This window comes from Ciona robusta, chromosome 6, assembly GCF_009617815.1.
Source record: "Ciona robusta chromosome 6, ASM961781v2".
Taxonomy (NCBI): Eukaryota; Metazoa; Chordata; class Ascidiacea; order Phlebobranchia; family Cionidae; genus Ciona; species Ciona robusta.
Genome location: NC_143240.1, coordinates 3410328 through 3421696, shown reverse-complemented (window position 1 = coordinate 3421696; position 11369 = coordinate 3410328). Strand labels below are relative to the sequence as shown.

The following is an 11369-nucleotide window of genomic DNA, read 5'->3' as shown; positions in this document are numbered from 1 at the left end:
CGTATGGCCGATGTCATAGATAAATGCCAAATATTGGAATTAATTAAAATACGAAACATTTTTAGACAGTTTACATAAGTAATCTTAATTGCCAGCAATTCACAGTTTTTATAATTCATACCCACAATTTAATTACCAAACTATTACATAGTTTTGTGGCAGAATTTGGTTTTATTTTAACTAATATTTTACTTAAAAGTGCATACTTTGCTGTGAATATTAATCATATTTCTAAAAAAGAGAATAGAAAACGACAAATGCGCACCCCGTCAGCTTTTTTAACGCGACGCGCCATCTAGATAATGAAGTAAATTCTTGTCTAAATAAAACTTCTGTTATGTTGTCCTGGATACGCGAAGCTTTAGTTTATTTTCTTAGAAAGCATCTTTTTAAATCGCGTTAACGGCTAAATCATCGACTCATATATTGTCAAATATAATATCAAAGCTAATTTTCAGTCAGATGGTGCGCTTAGCAGATTAATTAGTTTAATACACAACTTGTGCAGTTAGTGCTGTCGTCTGCTCAAAAATGGAAGCTATAATTAGGTTAATTATCTATTTTATCGTAATATACCTTTTATTCTAAGAATTTTTATTATATATGGGTTTGAATAAGCCCTGGAGGTCGTTATTGAGCAGTATATATAGAAATAGACGTCAAGTATGCAGTATGGCACTGGTACATACGATTATCAGCGGAATTTCGCCGGTTCTCCCGCTCCACGAGTTCGACCAGAAGCAGCAGGCATTGCAGATAAACACCGGGGAACTGCTATGCACAATTGTCTCAACCAACCTCAAATATCACATTTTGGAAGAGCAAGTAAGATATATTAGCAAATAAATGTAACTTATTTATCATCATGTGTTGGGGCAATGATAGTCGTTATAACAGGGGTGTTCTGTAATTTATGTTTCATTCAACTCATGCCCCATACGAGAGCACACATTTTTTAATTATATTTATATATTCTGTTTTAAAAACTGTTGTTTTGCTTTTAATTCCCTTCTCTTTGTTCTTTCAATATCTAGGCTAAAGAAAAAGAGAAAAAAATATATATGTTGTGTTTTTCAGGCCAAAGTATGAATATGGAAAATGGTCCAATGCGATACAAAGGCATAAAATCACCAATATTGGTTGACCCTGTTTATAATGGCGGAAAATATTCAAACCGAAGTGCAAGACCGGTACCCAGGGTTCGTCCTGAGGCGCAAGAGGTGGCTGAGAAGTCAAAAGGATGCATGGGAGTTCTTTTCAATAACTATGGAAAGCCAGATCCATGTATGTATAATACATAGGTATAACAAAATTCTATACACATATATACTATACATAGAACATAATGTTTACTTATTCCAAAAATGATAGGGAAAATAGAGGCGAAAATCAGATTAATAAAATAACAAAGACAAGGAAATCAATAGCAAAATGACAGTTGTTAAGACTTTAGTAGGGTTTTGACAAAAATTGCTCTGTTAATGCCGTTTCGGTACCTTTTATCAACATAGCAGTACAATATTAGTTTTAAACCTTAGGTAGCCATCTGTGCAGGTTTTCCAGCCCTTTTACTTAACTTAGAAATAATTTCTTTAGACGACTACTGCAACACTAGAGATGAAAATATCAACCCTGAAAAAGGCCCTTTACGCCAAGCTGGAGTAAGAAGCCCTATTTTAGTTGACCCCATGTACAGAAATGGGGAATACTCGGGCAGGACCCCACGCCCGGTTCCGAGGGTACGACCAGAAGCAGAAGAGATTGCTACAAAGTCAAAGGGGACAGTAGGGAACCTGTTTGTTACTAATGAAAGAAGATATAATGAAATATCTAAACCAAGTAAGTTAATAGAGTTTTGGGATAGTTTAAGTATTTTATTTATTACAATTAGGAATGTGTAGATGGTTGTCTTTCTGGGTCTTTGTCATATTCAATTCCTGCTTTTAACAGGAAAACAGGAGAAAAATCACACTGCAGCTAACGTACGTCGAATGCGTGAAATACAGAGGAATTCCAGGGCAAGGGAGCAGGAGAAGCAAGAGAAGAAGAACACCCCTGTGAAAGCTTTGTGGAAGTCAACACAATATGAAGGGGTGGAGTCAAAAGTAAAGAACTTTATGCAGGTGATTGAATGAATGATTGTAAAAACGTCGTTATAACACAGGTGTTCTGTTTCATACACCTCATACTAGCTTATGAGTTACCCCGTATGCAACCTATTTAAATCCATAGATTTCAGTATTGAATTATTAATGGTAACTTATTTATCCTCGCGTGGCGGCACACTAGTAGTCGTTATAACTTCTAACGCAGACAGTGTTCTGTTTCTTACACCTTCAACACCAAAGGTTCCCACATATAACTTTGTGGGTCATTAGGTGACTGTAATTATAACACTACTCAAGATATTTAAGTTTTACTGTTTAAAAGCCAAAGCTTTACTTCATACCTTCTTATCTCTACAGTCACCCCCACAAGCCCCACGTCCCAACACAGAGAGACCTCATTCTGCACCAGCTGGGTCAAGAAGACAAGAAAACTTTAATTCAGAGAAGGAAAAGTTTCAGCCAACCAGGTCACAAACACCAAGAGTAAGTGAAAAAAAAGCAAAGAAATTTTTAGATTAAGGGAATAAGTTACATATGTGGTAACTCAGAAAAGGGCATAAGGTGTATGTAACAGAACACCTGTGACCTGTGGTATAATCACTGTTGTTACCCCAACGAGCAAGGAAAAATAAGTTACACTCATTTATTGTGATAATTTATTTACTTTAATAAATGTTTTTTAAATTAATTATCAAAAAAATATGAAAAACTTTATTTCAGGCTAGAAGTCCATCCCCAAACTTTGTTGCACGAAACGCACGAGCTGCAAAAAGTTACGAATTGAAACGCTCGCGGTCACAACTTGCCTTGAGAGAATCTGATGAGAAATATCAGCAGGGATTGAAAAACTATGAGGAAACTGTTAAAGGAAAGACACCATCGTAGTAAGTGTACACTATATGGGATTGCATCTCCAAAGAACAGTTACACTAAAACTGCTTCAACCCATGGGTTGTCAAAATTGTCACCTATATAAAAAAGTTGCCCCTCCAAGGATCATTAAGTTACTTTCATTCATACACTCACTATAAAAGCACAGTTAAGGGGTTATAGTTTTCTGATTAAGACTTGCATGCCTGGTAAAGATATTTTTATTACTTGTGTCTGTTTCCAGTCTCTGGTTAAGGGTATTGTGAAATAGTATGGTTTTAGGGTTTAAAAAATACAGACTTGCAATGCATACCTACCAATGCTGTTTTTAATACTTATGTTTTTTTCCAGCCTCCGATCCAGACAAAGACAATGGGACATGCAAGAAAGGGATCGAATACGAAACGCTCCCGACCCTACTGTGCCTGAAGGTCATACAGTGTTGCCAGATAAAGAAAGAAAGGCAACACTGACAACTTTACGCAAGTGTAAGTTGGTTTGAAACTTTGAGTTGTATTTTGAATTTGTAGCACAGCTTGTGTGGTGTGACTGTGACTGTGGTATTTAATTAACTATTAAGCTAGTCTTTTTTCTTGTGCTGTGATTTTTATGTTGTGTGATTGGTGCTAGGGAACAAATGTTGTTTTAATTCTTTTTTCACAATACCACATTGATTTTGACTGTCATACTATATACATTTTAGCTGGGGTAATGGGCCAACACTGGCTTATATTCTAAGTCCCCTGGCAAGCCTTAGGACCTCACCCATACAATAGAACTAAACTCTTAAACTGTACTATATGCTATTAGCCCTCCACTACAGTGAGCATACCACGCTCACAAAGCTGCAACCAGACACAGAATACTCAGGTTATGATTCAAGACAGTACACCAATGCACATAATGTGTCTGACAAGCTACGAAAGCTCAGAAGATCATACAAGCTAGCAATGGAGCAATATCCTAACAATAATAGCAACCAGAATAACTACAATCACCAAGACCCAGTAGTGAATACACCAGACAGCAATGACGATTACATTTATGATGATTATGGTGGAAAAAGTAATGAAATTTATGAAAATAACAAGAGAGCCGAAATTAACATTAACGCAACTGATGGTAGTCCTGTGTATGTATACGCTCCAAAAACAATAAACTACCGCCCAGAAATACCAACACCACAATACCCTGAAGACCCCTTTACTTCTGTAGAGCAGGAAGAAGATGTTCCAAACACTGAATACTATTTTGATGAACCACTTCAAACTTCGCCACGCAAAACAGTCACATTCAGAACACCAAGCCCTGATAATGGTTACCATCGTACCAGCTCTATACTGAAACCCAGTGACCACTTTAAAAGCTCTGTACCCCTACCAAGTGATCATTTCGGAAGCTATGTACTCCAAAACAGTGATCATCTTACTAATTCAATACCACGCCATTACAGGAGTTCTATACATCAACCTTTTGATAATTACAATGACTCCATGCTTCAACCTAGTGGCTGCTCCCCAAACTCCATACATCCACTTATTGGACGCTATTCTTACCCAATTGATCATCATAACGACCAAATGGGCTCTGTACCTCCACCCAGTGACCATTATGACGACTCTATGCTTCAACCTAGTGCCGGTTTTTCAAATAACCTACAGAGACCTAATGGTAACGACCATAGTTGCTCTGTAGCCTCAACTAGTGGTAAATACACCCACCCTATACCTCCACCAAGTGACCAGTATTCCGAAGCGAGATATCCCCGCCCTGTACCGCCATCTAATGTCCGTAATCTTATAACGACGACGTACCAAGAAGCTTTTGAAGGAAAAAAAGAGGTGTGGTAAATGACTTCAAGACAAAATGGAAAGATTTGCAAACTTTAACACATGTGTGACACAGTGGCCTTCTAGCCCAGTGGTTTAAAATTGAAGTTTAGGGGATAACAGGGTTAAACAGTTAGTTTGCTTTTTTGTAGGTATAATTCCATCTTGTTTTAGCATTTGTTTAAAAGCACTCTGTTGATAATTTGTCAGCTGAACAAACTAATAGGTCAATTCAAGCCTAAATCTCAGGCCCCATGTTGTGTCATGCTGTACAACCACACCTATGTAGAATAGAATAGTAATAATTTAAAAGCTAAATATAGAGGTTCAGTGTCTTAGCATTCCACAGGGTTGCAAGGGCCCAAAACTCCAAAAATGTTTAAAAAATGTTGCCATTTCAGCAAATGGTTACTGTGTTGTTGATACTGTGGTAAAGTTTGCAAATCTTTCGTTTTGTTATTAAATGCAACCCTGGGAATGGTAGTTCAAATCTTGCATGGTCAGTCCACAAAGTAGTTTATGAATGGAATGCAATATTGATGTAACTTGAGTAGAATCCAATCACATCTATACTGAGGCATAATAAAGTGATCTTAATAAAACTAACAAACTATAGTCTATGACCAAATGTAATGGGGATATCTAAACACAATTGCAAAACAATTGTAAGCAAGTACCTAATGGTCTGTTCTCCTGATTCTAGAAAAAAATCTCTTGATTGTGGGTAAATTAACCCTTAAACTACCAACACCTGTTTTAGAACTGTTTGGTTAAAATAATACATTAGATACTGTTTGGCCTTCTAAAACATCTGTTAATATCTGCTTGTTATTTTTAATATGAACGTTTTACCTATTTTCTTTCCTTTTTCCGTTTATATTACCACACTCTGTGATATGCTTGTCATACATTAGTAAAATTGCATGTTTATTGTTGATTTCAGGTTACTATAGATATTGAATATTATTGCTGCTTATGTATTATCACTGTATAGAATTTCCTTGTTAGACTATTCGGCATGATAATGCTTTAATTACGAATCATTTTTATTTTCTAATTTGTTTTTCTGCTAAGGACATTAACGATTACCACTGTAGCGATGTGTCAATAGTTATACTATACATGTTTTATTTATTATTCAAAAGAAAAACCGTTTCTACTAACCAAAAACTAAAGTTTTTCAATCAAAACTGATTTCTACAACACTGTTATAATCATAGCGAAAATTACCAAAGTATTTTTGTCTAAATCATGATTTTTCAAATTTTGTTCTGTTTTTTTAAATTTATTTCAGATTTCCGTGCTAGTCATTATTTTGCATTAAGCAATACTGATTTTAGGTATTATACACACACGTGGCAACAATTTTTAGTATTGGCAAGTATTTAAAACCCTGTTTATATGTAAACCATTGGAAAGTATTCTAGGCAGCACATTCTAACATGACCTCTCCCCACAGCCCAACAAGAGCTCTTGGAACGACACCGACTCTTACCCATCCGTTCAGCCGACACTATGGGAGTACGCAACCGGAAGACAGAGTTGGAGAAGCAGATCATGGAGGTAGACGAAGCTATTAAGGTCTTCGAGCGTCCAAGAGTGTTTGTAAGACTTGGAGAGTGAATTTTGTAACTTTTTCCAATTTTGTCCAAACAAAGAACATTCAAGAGCAAGGTGTGGGATTGAGGGGTGGATTTTGTTGCTCTTTTATGCATTTTGAAACCAAAGGGCAATTTGTAAGGCTACAGCAATGAATATTGTAATTTTTCCGGCATTTTTTAAACCAAAAAATATTCATGGCAATATGTGGGACCGGAAATAGGATTTTTATTTACTTTGTTTCTCTATTTTCTAACACTGTAAGAGAGTCCACAGAGCAGGGGAGTAGCATACAGATGTATTTGGGCTAATATGGTATTGGTATTTATTAGCAAGTATTGTAATGATATGTTGTTCGAGACATTTTGTTCCAATTTAATATTTTTTTGTCCAACTTTGTAGGTAGTTTGTTTTTATTTATATTTGGGTAAAGTAGATAAAGTTTAAGTATTTTATGTGACAGAGCAAATATGTTTAAAATAATTAGTAAAATGTATTAAAATGATACTAGTATTGTTTCTATTGTACAAATGTGGTGCTTTTCTGTACAATATGCACTTAATTGCATTTTCACTGTGCAGTGTTTTTTTTTTGTCTAAAACCATGTAGTTTATGTTCAGACCTAGAGCATTACTTTATGGAAAGTTTTAAAATGACTTAGTGTACTTCCTATTAAATTAAAAAGATACCTTAAGTAACCACATAAATATGATCATTTTATGTTTTTGTTCGTTCAATTGTGTTGTTTATAGTGTAGAATTAAGTTGTTATTTTAAGTAAGACGTGAAACCATGTACAACAACTATCGTTGGAATGAGAATGTACGTACTAGACTTACACATGCAGTAAATGACACTGTATATTTATCACATTAAACCATCCACTTTAAGACTTGGATATTTAAAACCAAATCAGAAAGGTTGAAGCTGTATTGTCTAAATATGTAGCTTCAGTAGACGATTTACTTAGCATATCTGGCCATGAAATTGCACCCAAAACAACAAACTGTTAGTAGTAAAGAACCATTAATGGAATTAGTCAAGTTTTACAGTGGAAAAGTTTATAAAGGCGTATCTTGTGTAAAAGTGTAGGACTCGTGTCTCTTATTAAAGGTTATGTGAAAGATTAAGCATATGCAGTTTCTTTTAAGGATACAAATGCTACCCACAAATGTATGTGGCAACTCGCAAGCTGGCATGAGTGTATAAATCAGAACACATGTGTTATAAGCACTGCCAGTGCCAAGACAAGCGAGGATAAAACAAGTTACATACATTCACTTGACTTATGCATGTAAGAACTAATGTCTTTGGGCATTTCTGTTGTTGTTGTATTTGTCATTCGTTATTTAGTTGCTCAAAAGTTGAATGCTTTTGGCCACAATTTATTTAAATTGGATATAATCATATTTCAATTTGTTTATGTAAAAGTATCTGTACAAAACAGAAAACAATGCAATAGATTAGAGATGTTCATTTTATTTAAAACATTTATTTAATTTGTATTTAAATATCTTGAAACTATCAGAAATACAAACGCAACGGAAAACAACATCAAACTAAATTACTTTATTGAAACAATACAATAAGATTGTGAAGTAACAAAAGTGAAGCATTTTGTCCTTTGGAGCAATACAGTAGAAGTATTGTTTGTTTTATGCAGGAATTAAATCTATAATAATTGTTGTTATTTCAAAGGGTTATAGGAAAGACAATTTATGTAGCTTCTTTTGTATATGTATCCTATTGCGGCTGGGTTAAAATAGAATATGAGTTTTACTATTGAGGGATATAGCCATATATCATTGCACTCTATACCATGATTTAGTGGTCCATTTTGACACTTTTTAATTTCAGCATGAACGTCCACTTGTAAATTTCAGTGGCACTGCATGCTATAGGGTAGATTAAATTAGGGGTCATTCCATTGCAATTAACTGATTTACTGCATGGTTTAGCCAGTGTGCTGAAATGTCATCCAAATGGTTATCAAAATCAACTATATCACGGGCTACTTTACGATTTAAGAGGTGCATGAGTACAGGTTCACAATTTTCTTGGAAAGTAATGTCCTTCTGGCTACACCGTTTCCATTTTCCTTCGTTAGCTTTTTCGAAAAAGTTCAGAGAGTCGGTTTTCGTAATTCTTTTGTTGTCAATGACGACAAGGTGGGCCAGGGATTTTCCTTTTTCCCCGCTTAAAACAGATTCCAGATTTCCGTGTATTTTGTCGGCGATTTTTGAACCAAATATTGAAGGTTCTATTGACGAAGGGAGATGCTGTGGTGCTTCGTAATAACCAGCAACAAAAAGGTCATTAGCGTGGCAATGAGCGTCCACATGGGTGAGAGCTATTTCTAGCATAGGAGTCAACTCAATACATTGATGGAATAGCGGTATAGCGTCTACAATTTCAATGGCTTTACTTTCTTTTAACGTTTGCTTGCAAGCCACGAGTAACCCGTTAATTGCGCAATGCGGGTACTTTGCAGCATGTAGTTGCAGTTTAGTAAACGCTTTACAAGAAACTTCGACGGGATGTCTTGACATTTCTAAGTTTTTGCGTATAACAAACTATTAAAACTAATTCCTACTGTTACAATTTGTACACCTCATGCCTAAGTGTTATTTTTTTGGCGAAAGTACCATCGTAAAATCGCCGCGTAGATTTAAATTCTTAGCAAATGTAATTACTTTCTACATATGCGGAAACTCTTTTTAAACCATTAAAACCGGTGCTATCGGTCAATATTTACATTATTCGTATTCCAAATTAAACCAATATGGAAAAGCAGGGCCAAGCAGCAAACCTCAAAGCCGAGACCGCCCCTTTTAATTTGTGACTTGCGGTTCTTTCGCCTGAAACGCCACTTCAATATTTTCAAGTGAGCGGCTATGGAAGCAATTTTAAAGTCTCCTGCGATGTGATATATGTTTACATGATTCTGTTAATATAATGTTGTACAGTAACCTATGCCATGTGTCGGACAGGATACTTTTTGGCGTGCACGTAAGCCTGTGGCATATTATACGTAAAATGTGTGGTATATTATATTTACATGTCGGTGTTACTATTTTACATTTTGTGTATAAAATATACATTGTGCAGAATTTGTTTAAGGTTTACCAACGTACTAGTACTATGTGTGTGTGCAGCTTAAAATATTAATTTTGACAATTGCATAGTACTATGTTTTATGCGATTTCCGATAAATACCAAACACCTAAAATTACGTTTTTAATAAATTACAGTGCACACTATGGCCGATTTAGCCAGCACTAGTCGTCATGAAAAGTCGTTAGGTCTTTTAACAACCAAATTTGTGCATTTGCTGAAAAACGCACAAAATGGGGTTTTGGACTTGAAAATGGCTGCAGACGAACTGGCTGTGCGGCAAAAACGGAGGATCTATGACATCACAAACGTCCTTGAAGGAATTGGACTTATCGAAAAACGCTCAAAAAACAGTATTCAGTGGAAAGGAGCTGGGCCTGAGTGCAATGATGGGGACATAGCCGAAAAAATTAACATTTTACGGCAAGAAATACAATCGCTCGAACAAACTGAGCTAGACCTGGATCGGCAGAAGACTGGCGTACATCAGAGCCTACGTAATGTCACTGACGATGTGGATAATAACAAACTTGCATATGTAACACATGAGGACTTGTGTCGTTGTTTTCCAGGAGATACACTGCTTGCAATACAAGCACCATCTGGAACCCAACTAGAAGTTCCTATACCAGAAATGGCTGACCCAAATAAAAGATACCAAGTTCACCTTAAATCTACCTCTGGCCCTGTATCCGTTCTATTAGTCAACAAAGACACAAGTAGTCCTGCTGTGGTGGTACCTGTACCCCCTCCACCCCAAGCTGAAGCAGCTAAACCAACAGAGTTGCCTCTACCAAGCATGCAAACTGACACTAACTTTTTAGATGATTTTCCATGCAGTGATACATTTGAGCCACTACTCAGTCTTTCCCCACTACCTTCAGACCAAGACTATTACTTCAACTTAGATATGAGTGAGGGTGCGTGCGACCTTTTTGACATTTCGCTGCCGTAATTTCTTCTTTTGTAATATCAGCTTTTTGTTGCAACCAGCATGTGAGGTACAATGTTCATTGTACATGACTTTCAATTCAATATTTTCACCAGTACCCATGTTTTTAGTGGGATTATCTATGTTGTGTGGCATCAATAGTTATGTATACATGCTTCTATTCTCTGTGGGTAAAGTCCTTATTAGATTTAGGCCAGATGTCCCACATTACCCTAAATATATACCTTATTTTACATGCTGTCCTTATTTGTAAATTTTAACTACCATAATTTAATTTTACCCATTTTTCAACAAAGTTTTATAAAAATTGGCTTATTTGGTTATTTTTCGTATAACCAGCTCAAATTTTAGCATAATTTTATTTCAAATTTGTCAACAAAATTTATTTTAAAGTGTTAATGCACGTTTGTTACTGGTGTATCATAGTAAAACATTAGTTTAATTATTGTATTTAAGTAATTTTACCCTAGATTTTTAGCATCATTTTAAGCTAAGCAGGTTCTGCTTTATTTACTCTAATATGCTTTTTTCTTGTTTGTATTTTTATTTCCCACGTAGCTACACTGATTAGCATATAGCCCACCCACACTTTAGGCATTGGTATTTGTGCGTGTCTGCCAGATTGTAAAGAATGCTCTTAGCAGAAAGAAAATTATTTCAAAAAAAAACACATCGCAAAAAATTGTTTAAGACAAAAAAAAAACAGAGCAAAAAAGTTGTGTAAATCTTTCCTTTGCACAAAAAGCAAACTTTACAATCTGGTATGTCTGTCTACATTAGATTATGTTCCTTATAATGTGTTCTTGGGCATAAAAGCCATTTTAATTATGACTTCATTTTCTACATTCACTGCCATTTAAACAATATCGTACATTGTAGTTCAAATAGGCTCCAGACT

At 35.6% G+C, this 11369-nt stretch overlaps 3 protein-coding genes across 3 annotated transcripts; 2 read left to right on the top strand and 1 right to left on the bottom strand.

Annotated features, from left to right (window-relative positions):
• The first annotated feature begins 324 nt into the window (after window positions 1-324).
• Window positions 325-7295, top strand: LOC149735020 (uncharacterized). The gene is made up of 9 exons (XM_089879595.1): window positions 325-825; window positions 1078-1284; window positions 1597-1839; window positions 1951-2123; window positions 2466-2591; window positions 2829-2992; window positions 3330-3466; window positions 3789-4819; window positions 6267-7295. Exons 1-9 carry the CDS (start codon window positions 666-668, stop codon window positions 6372-6374), a joined length of 2349 nt encoding a protein of 782 aa, XP_089735721.1. The 5' UTR covers window positions 325-665; the 3' UTR covers window positions 6375-7295.
• A 569-nt stretch (window positions 7296-7864) lies between these two features.
• LOC149735019 (ER membrane protein complex subunit 8/9 homolog) lies at window positions 7865-9241 on the bottom strand. The gene has a single exon (XM_089879585.1). The coding sequence runs from the start codon at window positions 8952-8954 to the stop codon at window positions 8325-8327; it is 630 nt and encodes a 209-aa protein (XP_089735711.1). The 5' UTR covers window positions 8955-9241; the 3' UTR covers window positions 7865-8324.
• A 55-nt stretch (window positions 9242-9296) lies between these two features.
• Window positions 9297-11350, top strand: LOC149735018 (transcription factor E2F5-like). The gene is made up of 2 exons (XM_089879578.1): window positions 9297-9414; window positions 9657-11350. The coding sequence occupies exons 1-2, from the start codon at window positions 9378-9380 to the stop codon at window positions 10472-10474; spliced, it is 855 nt and encodes a 284-aa protein (XP_089735704.1). The 5' UTR covers window positions 9297-9377; the 3' UTR covers window positions 10475-11350.
• The last annotated feature ends 19 nt before the right edge of the window (window positions 11351-11369 follow it).

Excerpts from the sequence above, each read along its gene's own strand:
- LOC149735020 (XM_089879595.1), top strand. The coding sequence starts at position 666 with ATGCAGTATGGCACTGGTACATACGATTATCAGCGGAATTTCGCCGGT. Across the intron at positions 826-1,077 it reads ATCACATTTTGGAAGAGCAA|GCCAAAGTATGAATATGGAA; the intron begins GTAAGATATATT and ends TGTGTTTTTCAG. Across the intron at positions 1,840-1,950 it reads TAATGAAATATCTAAACCAA|GAAAACAGGAGAAAAATCAC; the intron begins GTAAGTTAATAG and ends TGCTTTTAACAG.
- LOC149735019 (XM_089879585.1), bottom strand. The coding sequence starts at position 8,954 with ATGTCAAGACATCCCGTCGAAGTTTCTTGTAAAGCGTTTACTAAACTG.
- LOC149735018 (XM_089879578.1), top strand. The coding sequence starts at position 9,378 with ATGCCATGTGTCGGACAGGATACTTTTTGGCGTGCAC. Across the intron at positions 9,415-9,656 it reads GGATACTTTTTGGCGTGCAC|TGCACACTATGGCCGATTTA; the intron begins GTAAGCCTGTGG and ends AATAAATTACAG.